Source organism: Protopterus annectens, chromosome 16.part0, assembly GCF_019279795.1.
Source record: "Protopterus annectens isolate FY-2018-M chromosome 16.part0, PAN1.0, whole genome shotgun sequence".
Taxonomy (NCBI): domain Eukaryota; kingdom Metazoa; phylum Chordata; order Ceratodontiformes; family Protopteridae; genus Protopterus; species Protopterus annectens.
In genome coordinates, this window is record NC_056750.1 from 313,648,754 (window position 1) to 313,666,062 (window position 17,309).

Consider the following 17,309-nt stretch of genomic DNA (forward strand, 5'->3'; position numbering starts at 1 on the left):
CTGAGCCCTTTCAGCCATCAGGTTTATGACAGATGCTCACTAATTCGAGTGCAGAGAGTATGAATAAGCCATACCCTTGCATGTAATTATTTGTTTGCTTTTCTTGACTGAAAAAACATATGTTTAGTTCTGGCCATCGGAGAAAAGTTCCCACAGATAATATTTTAAACTTAACAATAAAAACAGAAATAAAAATACAAGAACAAAAAGAATATAAATAAAAACAAAAAGGTCCATACAATAAAAAGTAAAATTGATACTATACAGAATAAATACAGTGTATGGTAAAAAGGCCATGACAATGAAACAAAAATTTGTTTTATATAGGTATTAATATTAACCATTGATAGCAGTAGTTTATGTTGAATTAGTGTAATACAGTTATTTGTATGATAGCCATGGTTGTGAATCAAGTAGTGTTTTTAAAACAGGCTATTTTGTATCGCATGCATGTTGATAAGAGAAAACATATTAACTTGTTTATGATTACCCATAATGCTATGCTATGGTAGGACAGAAGTAATGTTCACAACTAGTACAGGTAGCAATGTGTAGAGGATCGGTAAAGGATTCTGCCTGCAGCAAAAGGAAAGAGCAGGAATTTGTAGGATAGGTACAGTTGTGTGAAGATGCTTTTAGTGAGCAATGGAAGAGGGAGGTTGTAAGGACAGTGAAGTGCTACTTTTATGGAATTAATTTGTTGGCAGAGATGCTTTGGGAATGTATATAGTAAGGGAGCATTTGAATTTATTATTTTCTAAAACTTTGCAGATTGTATTTTTTTTTTTATTTTCTCATGTTATATAATTAGGTTATTCGCACAAATGTTGCTCAAACAAAAATAATCAGTTGTTAAATAATGAATGATTGCAAATAGAAATAGTAATCATAACTTAGCAGCCCTTAATTTTAAGATGTTAGCCATAAAAATATTGCCATTTAATCCTCGTTCAACTGTAGCATTCAGATCACCCTAATTCCCTCTCTGCTCACATTACCAGTCACCAAATACTTAAAATAAAATCCTCACATTTAAGGAGTAATACCTGCAGAAACAGATATTCAGTCCAGATGCAGAAATGTGGTTAGTGCTTTTGTCTAAGAAAAAGGAATTCATCAAGATGACGTGAAATAAACTATTGTTATTTTTATATGTGTATTACCAGTAAAAATTATATGAATTAAAATGGTTTAACAATGAAATAAAGACAAAACTTTTTATGTCTTATTAAATGATAGGTATTTTGTGAAAGGAATACTTGGAATAGCAACATTTAGTTAGATGGGTATTCTGCAGAGCTATGTCTTTATGCTGCCTTTATGCTGTGTGTATTGTTGGACACTGATCACTTATAGATAGATATCCATGTCATATGACATTGTATTCAGGCATGTTGTATATTGACTAGTCGGGTTATTATAGATAGGGAGAGTTGGGCTTTTCTCATTATAATTTTTTTGGAGTGGGAATATGTGTGCTATATTTTGTTCAAATCATTTTGCATTTTTAGTTACATTTGAACCAAACCAAGCAGAAACTTCACAGTGTGGAGGGTGTAAAGTTCACTCCTTGAAATATGTTATGTATCTAGTTCACTAATAAATGTCAACTTTAAAATATGTATTACAAAATAATAAGGAGTGAACTTCACACCCTCCACACTGCAGAGTTTCTGCTTGGTTTGTTTTTGATCCAGTATAGGTTGTACACTGGGATTTCTGAGACTTCATGGGATACCACAGATTTTTCTTTTTATTACATTTGCTGTCACATTATTTCTAATAACTGTTCTTTCAGTGTGTCCTGGTAAGCTCAGATGAAATTCAGTGATTAAAGCCATTATTCAGAAAAGCTTACACTTAGTCACAAAGAATATTTGTGGCTAAGAGTGAGAGTGGATGTCTGACGTAGACTAAACAACAGCTACTGATAAGCATATAAACATACATCGTGTGAGCTTTATAGTGACATCATGCTTATATGGCACAAGTATGCATGTGCCCACTCAGAATTTTATCATTTAGTTTTTAACCCATTTTTTTTAATCAAAATAGTATATTAGGCACTTTGCATAAGACTTCCAAGTCCCCTCCATTTTCCACAAGTCTCCGTCTTTAGAATTTTTTTAAAATTTAGTTCCTTCCCACCAGACAGCGTCAGCGATCCTTTTAAAAAGTAAGCTAGTTTTGAAAGCAAGTTGTTTGGTTCAAAAAATTCTGTGTAGGTGGGGCCCAATTCAGAAAGGTTACTACGAGGTATACACCTCGCAGAAACCATTTCTGATTCAGAGACAGCCCTACCATGGGGCGGTAACATAAAGATGTGCAACACCACAGTAAGCTTTGTGGCTGTGCTAGTTGTAAGGGATATTCCAAGGAGACAGGGATATGCTAATCAGCTATGTGTTCTTCTCAGGAACTGTCTGTAGCAAGGCATTTACACAGCCGAGCGATTCATAAAACTGTCCTACTGCATAAATTAGAATGGCCACTCCTGGCTGCTCATGGTAACAAACAATGGCCAAGGTCAACCATTATGGTAGAGGTAAGTACTAAAGAGGTTTGCTGTTAGATAGTGTTGGAGGCATGTAGGTATTTGTGTACTTGAGGGGCTGCATGGGTGTGTGTGTGTGTGTGTGTGTGTGTGTGTGTGTGTGTGTGTGTGTGTGTGTGTGTGTGTGTGTGTGTGTGTGTGTGTCTCTTCTTGGGAAGTAGCAGTAGGGTACTTAATGTGGTAGACTAGATGGGTATGGATGTGTATGTGCGCGTGTGTGTGTGTGTGTGTGTGTGTGTGTGTGTGTGTGTGTGTGTGTGTGTGTGTGTGTGTGCGCATGCATGTGTGGATGGGTGAGTTGAAGTGACTGTCATATTTCTACATACCACTTCACTAATGAGCAAAGCCTGCAACATTGAGTTGGGGGAATCACAAGCCAACAAGAGTAAGCATAAAGACAGGTCAGGGGATCACTAGCCACTTGGAATAAGCATAAATACATGACTTGGGGGGGCACTAGTGATTAGTGTAAAGATATGGGACAGGGAACTACTAACCACCAGGGATAAGTGTAAAGACTCAGGTCATTATCCACTGGGAATAACCTTTATCATTGTGCCTTAATGGCATCTATACATAACATGGGTCAGGGGGACCAGTAGACACCAGGGAGAACTTTACATATCATGCCCTTATGGCACTTAGACATAATTGGATTGGAGGAACCACTAGACACCAGGGAGGACTCTGAAGATATGCATCAGGGGAAACACTAGACACCAAGGATACTTTATATAGCATGTCATAAAGGCATTTATTTAACAAAATAAAAAAGTGGTGTGGCAAACCATGTGACACCAGGGATGCTATATGCACCAAGCCTTAAAGGAGATCTAAATTGGTTCCCTCCCGTCTCTCTCAAAGAAGATCTTAGTCATCTGCATCACTACTAGACACCAGGAATGTAATGTAAAAAAAATGTGTACTGGAATGGTGAACACTACAAATTGTGTGCATATTGTGGGGGGGGGGACCTTGCACCCTTAATACAGAAAACTTCAGCATCAATCCACTGCACGAACTTATTAGTTAGTACAACACTTTGTGACTAACAAGGGGGAAGGACAAGGATCATTATGCAAACCTCTAAAAATCAGTGCAAAACTTCAAAACATAGCCAAAAAATCGCATTCATTACTGCATAGAGGAGCCAGTACCTGTCTGAGTCAAACCTATGATTGCTGGCAAAAATAAACCATACTGGTGGATTGCTACTATAAATGGTCTAGTCAATAAAAGGAAAAAATATCCTCTCCAAAGTCAAGAAGGAACAGACAAAACAGTGCAAAAAGACACTCCCCAGTCTAAACAAACAAATTAGAGATCTGGTCAAATCTGCCAAAGTGAACTATGTGGCAAAGATAGATTCCCAGATGAAAGATAACCATAAGACTTTTTTTAATTATGTTAGTAACCTCAGGGGAAATGCTGAGCAATGTGCCAAGTTAATCATGAATGGCAACATTTACACCCAGCCTGAAACTATAGAAAACCTGCTGGCTGATTTCTCCCCACCATCATCTCTTACCATGCCCAAAGAAATACCCCCTATTTTCCTCATACTGGTCATTACGAGGGAACAGGTTCTTATTGTGCTCACTAAAGCCAAGCACACAACCTCTATGGGTCCCAACAACATTCCAGAATGTTACTTAAATAGCTTAAAACAGAATCTATCAGGGCCACTAGAAACTGTCTTTAACCACAGCCTCCAGACAGGCTTTGTCCCAGAGGAGTGGAGGACTGCAACAGTTGTCCCTCTGCACAAGTGGGGGCCCATCAACTGACCCAAGGAAATAAAGATCCATAGGTTTGACCAGTCTTATCTGCAAGGCCATGGAGAGAATTATCATGGACTTGATCAATAATGACTTATAAACTCCCCAAAAACTGGACCAGAGTCACTTTGGCTTTGTCAAAGGGAGGTCTTGCCTGCTCATTCTGGTGGACTTCTTCAAGAAAGTCATCAGGGCTACAGATGAGGTTAAAATGGTACACACTGCTTATCTAGACCTGGCCAAAGTTTTCGACACAATCCTCCACTCAGAAATCATAGATAAACTTACTGAGTTAGGCATAAACCCCTACATCATCAAATGGATATCTAACTGCTCACTGACAAGACACATTATCTGGACAGTTGAATCCACTTCCAATAAGAGACCTGTTACCAGCAGTGTCCCACAGCGATCAGTGTTGGGACCCCTCCTGTTTGGTATATGCTTCTCTGAATTGAAGGCCAGTGTTGGGGGCATCTGGCTCACCAAGTTCACTGATGAAGCTGGGAGCAATCAATGAATTCCCAAATGATGTGGACACCCTGCAAACATGCCTAAAAATGTCAAATGACTGTGGCCAAAACTATGGTCTGAGACTAAATGCTACAAAAATGCGTAATCATACCCTTCAGTAAATTAAATATCCCTGTAAATTATAATATTGATAGCACACCCCTAAAAGTAGACCCAGTGGTGAGGAACCTAGGAACACAGATTGACAGTAACTTAAACTTCGACCACCAGTTAGCTACAGTAGTGAGGAAATCCTTCTGTGTGGCTCAACTTACAAGTAAAGACATGGCATCAAGTTCAAAGGAAGTCATAGTGGCATTCTACTCAGCCCTCATCAGGCCCATAATTAAGTGCAATACTCCCTTCTACAAGTAGCTAACCAGACACTTACACCAACTGGAGTGGCCCCAGAGGTTTCTACTTCAGAATTACAAAGTGTAATACACGTGTCTAATGCAGACCAACTAAAGCCAGTATCCCTTTACTCTGGTTCATATCATTTGTTGAGAGGGGACTTATGCCTGACCTGCAAGGCATTCTCTGATCCAGCCCTGATAAAAATGTTACATATCCTCAAGAAATATTATACAGTGGTCACACTTTCCATGGACCTGAACCTTATTTGTGAATCTAACAGAACTTGCTGCAGAGACAGATTCATATCCCAAAGGCTACCTCGTCTATGGAATAAACTCCCCACCTTCATAAAAGAAAGCCTGTCTCTCTCTCTTAAAAAAAAATAGGCTAAATGGATGGAGAACTGTAAATTCATTCCTGGGATACTGCCCATGCCCCTTATGGACAGAGGCACTCTATAAAATGACTCGGGGATCCATCACCCAAAAACCCAATACCCCATCCCATATTGGGTGAATTAAAATATAATATTGTTATATCCTGGGTATTTTTGGCCAGGCTTGTAAAGGGTCTTATGCCATTATGCTATTAGCCTAGTAATCACCTATGAACCTATGTCACCACTAGGCACCCCCATAGTACCTGTTTTAGGCAGTGCCAAACCAACAGACCTACCAACATAAGAAATTCTTCTAATGCCAAGCTGAAGGTAGTGCTGCTCAATGCAGGAAGTCTTAACATGAAACTGCACTCCCTGAAAACTCTCCTTCCCAAGAGAATGCTTACATCTGTGCAGTCACAAAGACATAGTTCAAGGCTGTAGAAAGCACCCCAGCAGTGCAAGGCTGCATTGCCTATCACACATTCAGACCACCCTCAGAAAGAGGAAAAAAATGACAGGAGGAGGTGTTTCCATTTACCTAAAAAAAAACAATCACACCTCTAGATTGGGCAAGCAGGATGACTCACTTGAGCTAATCCATGTCCAGCTGAACCCCCATCAGATTCTAAAACCCTAAAGAATTTTTCCAAGGCAAATTACTTTATATTAAGTGATAGCATAGGTAATTTTAAAGCTCCCCCTAACCTCAAAAACACAGACGCCTATGCTGAAGTATACATAAATGCCCTGTACAGCCACTTAAACAACTGCATAGAAATGGCAGTATGTGACTGACCTAAAGCCAGGTCTAGCTGGAAAAGCAAGCCACCCCACTCAACCCCTGGCACAAATAGACTATACAGCAGAAGGAAGAAATTCCTGTCAACAGAGAAAAAATCCCTCATTAGTCACAACAAGTAAATCAGAGAACTAGTCAAGTCTTCAAAAGCTAAATACGAGACTAAAATAGCCTGTCAAGCAAAGAATAACCATAAAGCATTTTTTTAGTTATGTCCAAAATCTTAATGGAAACATACAACAATTTGCTGAGTTGGCTGTAGATGGCACTACCTATACTCAGCCAGAAGAAATAGGAGACCTGCTGGCTGATAAATTTAGCTCAGATTTTACCCCCTCATCACCTCCGCTCACTCCCCATGAAATACCACCTACCATTCCTTTACCTGTTATCAAAAAAGAAAAGGTTGTCACTGTGCTCTCTAAAGCTAGGAACATGACATCAATAGGCCTTGATAGAATTCCAGTGTGCCTGTTAAATAGCTTGAAACATGATCTAGCAGATTTACTTGAATGTCTATTTAACCAGTCTCCAGACAGACTTTGTCCTAGTAGAATGGAGGACAGCAACAGTCATCCCTCTGTACAAGGTGGGGGGTATCAACTGACCCAGGAAATTACCAGCCCATAAGTCTAACTACTTTCATATGCAAGGCTATGGAAAGGATAATCATGGACCTGATTAATAATGACATGGTAAATTTCCAGACTCTAGAGTCAACTCAGTTCGGTTTCATCAGTCTGGTGGACTTCTGTGAGAAGGTCGCTAAGGCCATGGATGAAGATAAGGTACCACCTACCTTGATCTGGCCAAGGCATTTGGCACAATGCTCCACTCAGGTGTTATAGATAAACTCACATAATTGCGCATAAACTTCAACATCATCAAATGGATAGCCAAATGACTCATGGCTAGAACATGTGTTGTTAGAGTGGGGAATCCCCATCCAGCAACAGGTCAGTCACCAATGGAGTACCACAGGGCTCAGTGCTAAGTCCCCTCCAATTTGGATATAATCCTCAGATGTCAATGCAAATGTAGATGGCCTTTAACTGACCAAGACTGCTGATGACTGCAAGTTGGGGGCAATCACTATCTCCCCAAATGACATTGATATAATATAGAAAAGTCTGACTAAGACTAACAATTGGTATCAGAGCCATGGCCTCAAATTAAATGAGAATAAGTGCATAATAATACCCTTTGGAAGATCAAATACCCCTGCAAATTGCAACATTCATAGCATCCCCTCTAAGAATGGACACAGTGGTGAGAAAGCTAGGTACTCAGATAGTAATCTGAACTCTGACCACCATGTGTCCATGTTGATGATGAAATGCTTTTATGTGGCTCAGCTTATAAGTAAAGGCATGGCATCCAGATCTAAGGATATCATAGTACCATTGTATTTGGCCCTCATCAGACCATTAATCGAGTGCAATGCACTCTTTGGTATGTACTTTGCCAGGCACCTGCAACAGGTGGAGTCTCCTCAAAGGTTTCTCGCCCAAGGTATAACCAACATATCATATGCTGACTGATTAAAAGCCCTATCAGTGTATTCAGTTTTCTGCCAATTACTGAGGGGTGATCTGTGCCTGACCTACAAGGCAGTCTGTTATCCAGCCCTGATGAAAATGTTGCATATTTGCAAAACTAAATGCATGAGGGTTACCCAGTCCAAAGATCTAAATCTGATCTCTGACATAAATACATCATGCTGGAGAGGCAGATATGTGTCCCATAAATTGACTCTCCTGGAATACGTTTCCTATTCATCCAAAGCAGAGCCTTCTCTGACTATCTGCTCAATCTGGACCAATGGATGGGAAGTCACAAATTCGTTGCTGGGGAGGCACCCATGTCTCTTTTTGGCAGAGATAATCTGTAAAAATAGTCAGAACCCCACTTGCTGACCCTTGTTATCTTTCTCCTAGCTATAGAAAATTGGGTAAAATCTGGGTAAAACTGGCTAAGCTTATAAGTGCCCTTGAGCTGTTAGCTTAGTAAACTCCAATGAACCTATAAACCTATGTCTGTGTTATTTTCATTAGATGGAAGTAAACTTAACATATTCAACCCTATGCTGAACAGCTGAAGTCCACACCCCAACCTGACATCACTTCCCTAACAGATTGCTGGTAGCAGACAGAGTGACTAAGGGAGGGTCACTTAATGTACATAGAAGTAAATAATCAATTATTCATGATGTCATCCCTATACTGAACAACTGATGTCCACACCCCAGCCTGATATCACCTTCCATATTGGCAGGTCATTTGAAGACTTAACTAAATTATAGTGATGACCTGATTCATTTTGTTTCATTTATTTCTCTTTAACCCATTACCGGACGTGACAGTATTGCAACTGCTTTAAAGGCACCATACTATTAACTGAATTATAGATCTTAAAACTATTTTAATAGTTTTTTTCATATAATTTTGTTACACATAGTGGAAATGGTGAGTGTCTAATACAAGTAAAACAAATCACCGTCAGAAAAAATAAGCTTTTATTACAACAAGCAGAACTTTCGGCTTGTTGTAATAAAATTACTTATTTTTTCTTATGGTGATTTGTTTTACATCAGAAAATTGCTTTTCTTCACTTTATCTTGTATCAGCTTGTAGTAAGTGTCCAATACAAGCACAATTTCTCTGTCCTCTGGCAGTAATATTTTGTGCACAAAAAAGTTAATTGCTTCTGTACTTTTTCTACAGTATATATGCTGCATTGATAGCTGCAATACAACATTTTTTCCTGCCCTTCAGTAATAGCAGAATGTTGTTAAATTTATGCTTCTGTATGGTTATTTTTCACTGTTTTTTTTTCTTTTGTAGATATTTTACCCTCCGTTAAGAAATCTGTTTATTCCAGTTTTTCTGAATTGTTGGCTAGCCAAGTATGCTTTGGAAAATATGATTGTAAGTGACTTTAAATTTTGATTGATTTTGTTGTTGATTAAATAGAGCTCATTTTGTAGCTTCACTGTATTGCTGCTTTTTATTTGCTTCAGCTGAGATGCCTATTAACTGTAACTTAATACTATGACAGTTATGCCTAAGCACTGAACGTACTTATAGTAATCATTTAAAATATCCATATCCTACATTATTGTTTAATAGCAAATACCTAACATGCAGCAAATCTCATTTTAAGTGCCTTAAGTAAATAGAAAATGCTTTTAAAATCATAGTTTATATGCATTATTAATAATAATCATCTGTAATTATTATTGAAGGAAGCAACTAAGTACATTTCTCTCCCCACAGAATGATTTACATCGGGCTATCCAGAGAACACAGTCAGCAATGTTTAATCAAGTTATCATTCTGATTTGCACTCTGCTGTGCCTTGTATTTACTGGGTATGTATTTCATGCACTTCTTTAATCTGTGTGAGACCTAAAAATTAAAATACTATACCTTAGAAATATTTAAAGCATATTGTTATTCTCTGATTTGGAACTAAACACCTATATCCATAAACAGTACAGTCTAATTATTTCAGGAAAATATAATTTTGATGTATGCTAGAAAATAGAGTATAGTTTTGCTGCTCCCTATCTCTCTAGCATTTCATATAGTACATACATGATTTGAAAATGTGATGCTTATAATGTGACATACCACTGAAACAGTTGAAGTAGGCAAACAGTTCATTGCTAACTGGAAAAAGAGCAAAGTATAATGAATAACTAGATTATTCAATGACTTTTTATTGACAAAAACAAATTTTGTTATACAATGCACATGTGTTGTAGTCTTAAATATTCTGTGTGTATTAATGGCATCTACAACAGACTGACATCCTATCCAGTATTGGTTTCTCTGTCTTGTAGAATACAATCTGGCTCCCCTACTGACCCATAATTGCATAAGTTAATAATTGTCAAAAGACTGAATTAAGAAAATACGTCAATGAGATATAAGCTATAGTGGGATGAATTGTAAAGCTCTTAAGGGAAGAAAGTGATCTGGTTAACTTGTGGGCTGCAAAGATATATTACTCCCAGTACAGCTGCTGAGAGAGTTGTCTATCCTTACACTAGTTTTGAGATTTAGATGTACGGGGTACATTTTGTTATGTACACCTACTCACTGCTACTTAAATATGAGCTCTAATTTGTTCACAGGTGTAACAGCTCTGTATGATATTGTGAATCACTTTAGTTTTCAGACTTGTGTTCTTGTGTGGGGTATTTGGTACACTGTTTGTATTATTGCAAATAAAAACTTAACTTGCCGCTAATTAGAATCAGAATGTCTCCTCCTTAGACCTTGTATACTACTGAATCATTTTACTTCTGCTGTTTAAAGTATTACAGAAACATCTCCTGAAATAGGCAAGTTAATGTTATTTTTAAATTTCATTAGTGACATTCAAGTATATAGTTAGACTCGAATATAGTGCTATTAAATGTTTGCTTATTGTACTTCGAATACTTATGTATGAATTTTCCAGGATATTGTAAAATCTGTGTGGACATCAGGCATGTGATGCTAGGTGGATCATTTGATTTACTGACAGCATCATTTACAACAAAGTTTTAACACAGAACTGATTCATAATGGAAAGTATAGGCTAGTCTAAATATGGTAAATTTAAGTCCACATAGGTTGCCAGAAGTCTGAATGTCCAAGATTTTTTACGTCAGAATTTTGAATTGTTCTTGAAGTGATGCTGTTGTTTGTCTTTTTGGCTTTTCCCGGTTAGGGGTTGCCACAGCGGAACTCCGGTCCACTAATGATTAGCAGTAGATTTTGTTTTTTATGGTGTCGGGTTGGCAGCCCGACGCCCAACCTTCAGAGAAGGCATGCCCATTCACGCATGTCTTTCGGAGGCCACTTGACCACAGGGAGGACATGCAGACTCCACACAGAAGGCACTCCAGCTGAGAATTGAACAGGAGAACTTCTTGCTGTGAGGCAACAACGCTACCACTGTACCACCACGGCTTCATTTGTACTTATAGCAAACTGTAGATTTCACTGATTAATACTGTGCATCACTTCATTTGTACTTGAAGTGATGCACAGTATTAATCAGTGAAACTTACAGTCTGCTATTTGTGCCATCTCAAATGCAAATACACTTTTGATATGCTGACCTTGAAACTCCAGGAGTTGAAATTCTAGCAAGACAAACTATTATGTCAGTCTAGGGAAGATATTTTACTGAATGAATAATTTTATTTATGCAGCATAATATAATACTCGTCTACATTTTCCTCTGTAGACCTCATATGATTTACACATTTGTTCTTGAACTTTTTCATATATTAATACCGCAGCCATGTTTGCCCAGTTCTCAGAACACGTCATGAATGATAGCAATTAAAGATTCAGAGACAGCAGTTCAGTATGGCTATAGAAGTAATGCATGAGCACACACAAAGCAAGTGCATATGGTACAAATTCAATACAACTGTGCATCATAAATAGCATTAACATAGCTCACTGACTATTATACTGTATAACATGTCCTTTTTAAATGAAAATTGACAATTCTACCTCAGGATTGTGCTGAAAATTGTCTCAAAATGTAGTATGCCCCAATGTTTTCTAACATTGTCTTCTATTTTAAAAGTATTGTTGGCATACTTTACAATCATTGTACACTATTTACTCTCTTAGAATTATATTGCAGTATACTGGGAATGTGACCTAGATGTTTATCTACATACAGTTTTGCTGTATAGAACATAATTATTCTTATCAAAAGATTTATACAAATACCACCAACAGTCCTTTCTTGACCCACAATTGTTTATTGAGTACTTTTATCCATAAATATTATATAAAGGACTTCATCAGAATGAAAACATTAAAGAATTAGTCTTCAATACCACCTTCCACTGAGGTTTATACTGGATTATTTATTTGTTTATTTCAGTTTGATGACCAGGGAAGTCCACTGGGCTATGAACAGTCTGTTTTCAGTGGAGGCCCGGGGAGAAAAGCTCCAAAAACATAATACAGACATACATAATATAATATAAACATTATTATCAGGGAGAAGAACACAGAATGATGCATATAAACATAGAACATTGTAAATTCAGCATACAAGCACATAAAGCAGTTGTACATATAACGGCATGTTTTTTTTTTCATAACAGGTGCAGTAGAGAAATTGTCCAGCGGAGTCTTGATGGAAATATTAAGAATGATATACAAGTGTTGCACATGATGGAAACAGAGAATGACAGAGGGTTTAGAGGAGAAGATTAAGTTGGAGCTTGACATGGGCATTCCCATTTGGAAGACAGATTAGAGAACAATTGAGATTTGAAATTGTTATGGTTAGATATAGTGCAAAGGAGGGTGGCGAAAGAGTTACACTGTATAGGTATGGAGCAGGATAGTAGCAGTTGGCCAGGAGGACGTGAGGGTTTGTAGATTTGTAGGAGATTTTGTTTTTTGGATCTCAGTGAGCAGTTAGGTATGTAAGGAGTTAAGGCTGTAGTGAGAGAGGGGCAGTTTGAAGGTTTGAAGATGAGCTTGTGGGTGGTGGTGAGTTGGAGATATCTCAGGTAGTTGGGAAGTTCGAGCTATTGCAGGGTATGGAGGAAGAGTGGCAATGGTGAGATGGGTTTTTTGAATTGGTTGCGAGTTTGCAAAATTTGTGGTAACAGGACTTGAGTTTGGATAATAGGCCATGCTGGAGATTGGTGAACAGAGGAGTGCCATACATAAGAGAGGGGAGAACGTAGGAGGAGGCTAGAATTTGTCTGGTGGAGGGGCTGAGGTAGCAGTTGTGTCTGTAAAGGAGACATAGTTTTTGATGGGTTTTTCTGATGGAGGAAAGGATGTGGGTGTCAAATATTAGGTCTTCATCAATGGTGATGCTGAGCAGTTTAGCAGTGGGAACAATTTCAAGGGGGGTGTTATTCTGGCTGATTATGGAAAATGAGATTTTGTCAATAGTGGGGTTTCTAGGAGTAAAGATCATCAGTTTAGTTTTATTAGCATTTAGGGCCAGGTGATTGGATTGCATCCAGGTTTCAGTTTTAGAAAAGGCTAATTGGGTTTGTGATAGGAATTTAGAGGGGGAGTAAGATGAGCAGATGATAGTGGAGTCATCTGCATACTGGATGAGTGAAGATTTGGAGATGGAGTGGTGGAAGTTGTTGATAAATATGTTGAAGAGTAGAGGACTAAGAACAAAATCTTAAGGCACGCCGGTGGGTGTAGGTAGGAAAGGAGAGGTTGATTATTTCCATTGGACAGCTTGTTGGTGATCAGAGAGTTAGCTAGAGAACCAGACTATGGTGGTAGAAGAAAGATGGAGGGTGGAGAATTGAGATAGAAGTAAGGGGTGGGAGACTGTGTCAGAGGCCTTTGAAAGATCTAGAAACAGTGTAGATGCGAATTTGCCAGAGTCACATGCTAGGTTAATGGTTTTAAGAAAGAAAAGGAGGGCAGTCATGGTACTGTGGCCAAGGTGGAAGCCATGTTGAGTAGTGGAGAGGAGATTTCCATGGGTTAGGTATGGCATGAGTTGTGAATGGATAGCTTTTTTAGTATTTTAGAACGTGGAGAAATAATGGCAATAGGTCTGAAATTGGTGGTGTCTGTATTTTTTCCTCCTTTGTGGAGTGGGATGATGTTAGCGTGGTTGCCAGATAGATGGGACATAGGATTCTTGTGTGGATCTATTTATTAGAATAGAAATAGGAAAGGATATGCTGTCCGCAGATAGTTAATTAATCACTAAACAGTTTTCTAAAAAAGAGAAACAGAGTCGGATAATTTCATTCAATAATTATTTTAAAATTTGTAATAATGTTTTATTCAACCTAATTTATTGTATGGATTTTTGTTAACTGTGATAATGTGAGGTATTGCCATCTGTGCCAGGAAGAGTGGGGCAGTGCATGTGTAGCATAATTGTAGAAGTAAATAATTTTGTGTCATTTGACTGTAACACTGACTTGTACAGATGCGTGTGATAGAAATTTATCAACAGTGTTATATAACTGATTAAATGTTTATGTTTAAAAAAATATTTCTGGAAGGGAAGATTAGAAGTTTTTGAAATTGTCCTATAATTTTCAAATACTGCAATAACCAGCACTGAGGGGATACAATTCACACAGCAGCTTATTTTCTTTTATTTGGAACATGATATAAAAATCTATGACATTTATTACAGTTTAGTTAGTTGTTGTTTAGTTTTAGAAGCTCATCACCTTGCCTTGTGGAAGTAAGCATCTCAGCATCCTGTTTTGCCTTGTTGTATTAATTAAGTTAGCTAGGGAACACTTATTCTTTAGACAGTCAGGAAATACAGTGAGATTAGTTGAGTATTGTTTTTCTGCATATGCTTGAATCTGTCCAACTGTGTTATTTTTATTTCTCCTTTGTTTAAAACTCTGTGTTTATTCTACTTAGATATTTAGTATTCTCATGTTGTCTACTTTATTATTAAATATTTTTATACTTTTCATTGTGGCTGGTCTTTAGAGAATACTTTTAACATCTTGAGAGTACTTGTGCTTATTTTAGTGATGCATTGGCTACTCCGAAAAGCCTGGCTGCTTTGGTTACACTCTACCATTTATGTTAGTATTGATTTTACTTAGTATAGTTGGATACCCTTGTTATTGCCTGAGACTGGTTGACTGGTGGCAGCAAAGTTACCTTATAGTCTGTGCAGAAGGGATACAGTTAGTAAATCTATGCCAGCCTTTCCCAGGAGTGTGTGTGTCTGTGTGTGTGTGTGTGTGTGTGTGTGTGTGTGTGTGTGTGTGTGTGTGTGTGTGTGTGTGTGTGTGTGTGTGTGTGTGTGTAAGTAATACCCAGGTGTGGGCGGGTCAGCTACTTGGAACCGGGACACAGTGCTCCAAAGTGAGTCTTGTTTTGTATCTGGAGAGAGAGATAGTCCAGTTCCAGGTCTGGAGCATGTTCCCTGTGTGCTCTTGAGGGAACCTGTGTGTGATGCAGAGAGCTGCATTTTAAAATACTGTGTAAATCCATTCCTGTTCGTGTCAGTGGTGAAGATTGAGGCTCCTTAATTACTGGCCCCAGGTAAAGAGAGGCCATCAGATTAACATTTTCAGGTTTTCCATTTTTTGTATTGTATGACTTTAATGGTATTATATTTAACATCTTAGTCTGATGTACTTGTTAATTCTTATGAAGTCTTTGTCATTAGAGATGAAAGCGCTTGTTACTAAATATTGCCTTGTGAGAAAGAATGAGATTTTTATTTAATGTAACAGAAAACAATATAACCCACTGAAAAGGAACATAAAAATAAAAGAAAGAAACGTGTGTTTTGAGTTGCTGTCTTTTTTGCTAGACTACACTATGCAGTGGTTTTGGAAACATTTTCAACCTCATTTGATGATTTTCTGACTATCTGTACGGGAAACAAAAAAAATATAGTACACTTGATTCCCTTTGTTATTTCTGTTACTCAAACTGTTTTTTTTTTTTTGTTTTGTTTTTTAACTAAATTAGGACATTTAATCGGGTTTTGAGGAACATCTTGGAAACTGTAATGGTAATTATTGTGAGTGGATGGTTAATTGACACCATTTTCTAAGCATCTGAGCATCATTAGCTCTTAATGATTTGTTTTTGTTTGTTTGATATCTTTATTTTGTTTTAGTTCATTGCTATTTATAGGACACCCCAGTGCTGACTTGTGTTCTGCAGTCTCATTATAGTTGTACCTGAATAGTGTGTAGTCTTTGAGATGTAGATGAAAAGAGATGAGGTTAGAAATGCATAGCAGAGGGTGTTTGGTAAAATAATACACCAGTGCCATATAGGTAATGAACAGAATCACTGTACTCACAACCCATGGAAGAACGTTTTTTTAAGCTCACTGTTTATTGAAAATTTAATATTGAAAATGCTGAAGCCCCAAAAATATATATATAAATGTGAAGAGGGCTCTTTCCCCAAACCTCCCTAAATTATGTATGCCAACTACACAGTCACACAGCAGTGAAGATAAGGGCACCCCCCCCCCCCCCAGGAAAGTACATCACTGGCTAACAAAGTAGCACGATGAAATGCAACAGAATAATAAATGCTCAAACTAAAGTCACTCAAAAACCAGTGGAGCAATCACTTGTAACTATACCACCTGCACCTAAAACTGCATGGGCGCATCTGTGATGGTTTATCCTGTGATATAAATAATGGAGATTATGTATATATAGATCCCGTCCATTGCTAGCTGGCATCATTGATGTTCCATTAAGCTCCAGACATGAGAAGTGTATGTATGAGCAACCATTGACAACATCTGTAATATAGAGCTGCATGGATTGTGCAGAAAATGGCAACTAAGAGATAATCTCAGGTATTTTTTTGGGGGGTGTTATAAATAAGTTCTGATCAAACTGATCTTGGAATGCTGTAGTGGGAAGCTGAGGGAAAAAAACTCAGTCACATAGTAGGGGAGTCTTGTTGCCAAGACTGAGAAAATGGGGATGGTGACAATCACTGAATGCTGTGAAAGTGTTAGGATATATACAAAGGGACATTGTTAAGGCTGACCAGCAGTTTTGGTGGCTGCATTATGTATCTGATGTGATGAAATGGTAAAGGTGACACTATGCTATATCAAACTGGTGGAAGGCATTCCCACTATTCATGGAGTGTTGGTGCACTGGCTTCACCAGAATAACTTCCATTAGCACAGATGGTTACAAAGCATGTAGCCTAATTGGCCACATATGTGTAAGGGTACTTTTCATACTTTTAGTCTATCTGAGCTATACAGAAAGATGTTTTCGATTTAGGATGTTGTGCATTTCTGTATATCTTGCACAAGACAGCAAATACAGGTTAACATTCAAAAAATGACAACATGAAGAAACAAATCTTCCTAATCCCATATCCTCACAGTGACAAGTTCCAGACTGTTTAACATGTATCAGCTCCTCTGTGATATTCCAGTTGT

General features: G+C 38.0%; 1 protein-coding gene across 1 annotated transcript in view; it reads left to right on the plus strand.

Moving 5' to 3' along the window:
• LOC122790589 (potassium channel subfamily T member 1) overlaps positions 1-17,309 on the plus strand; it is a 1,237,971-nt gene that overhangs the window by 334,529 nt on the left and 886,133 nt on the right. Inside the window, exons 8-9 of the mRNA XM_044058115.1 lie at positions 9,227-9,310; positions 9,659-9,753. Coding sequence (XP_043914050.1) covers positions 9,227-9,310; positions 9,659-9,753 — 179 coding nt within the window. The remainder of the gene's footprint in view (positions 1-9,226; positions 9,311-9,658; positions 9,754-17,309) is intronic.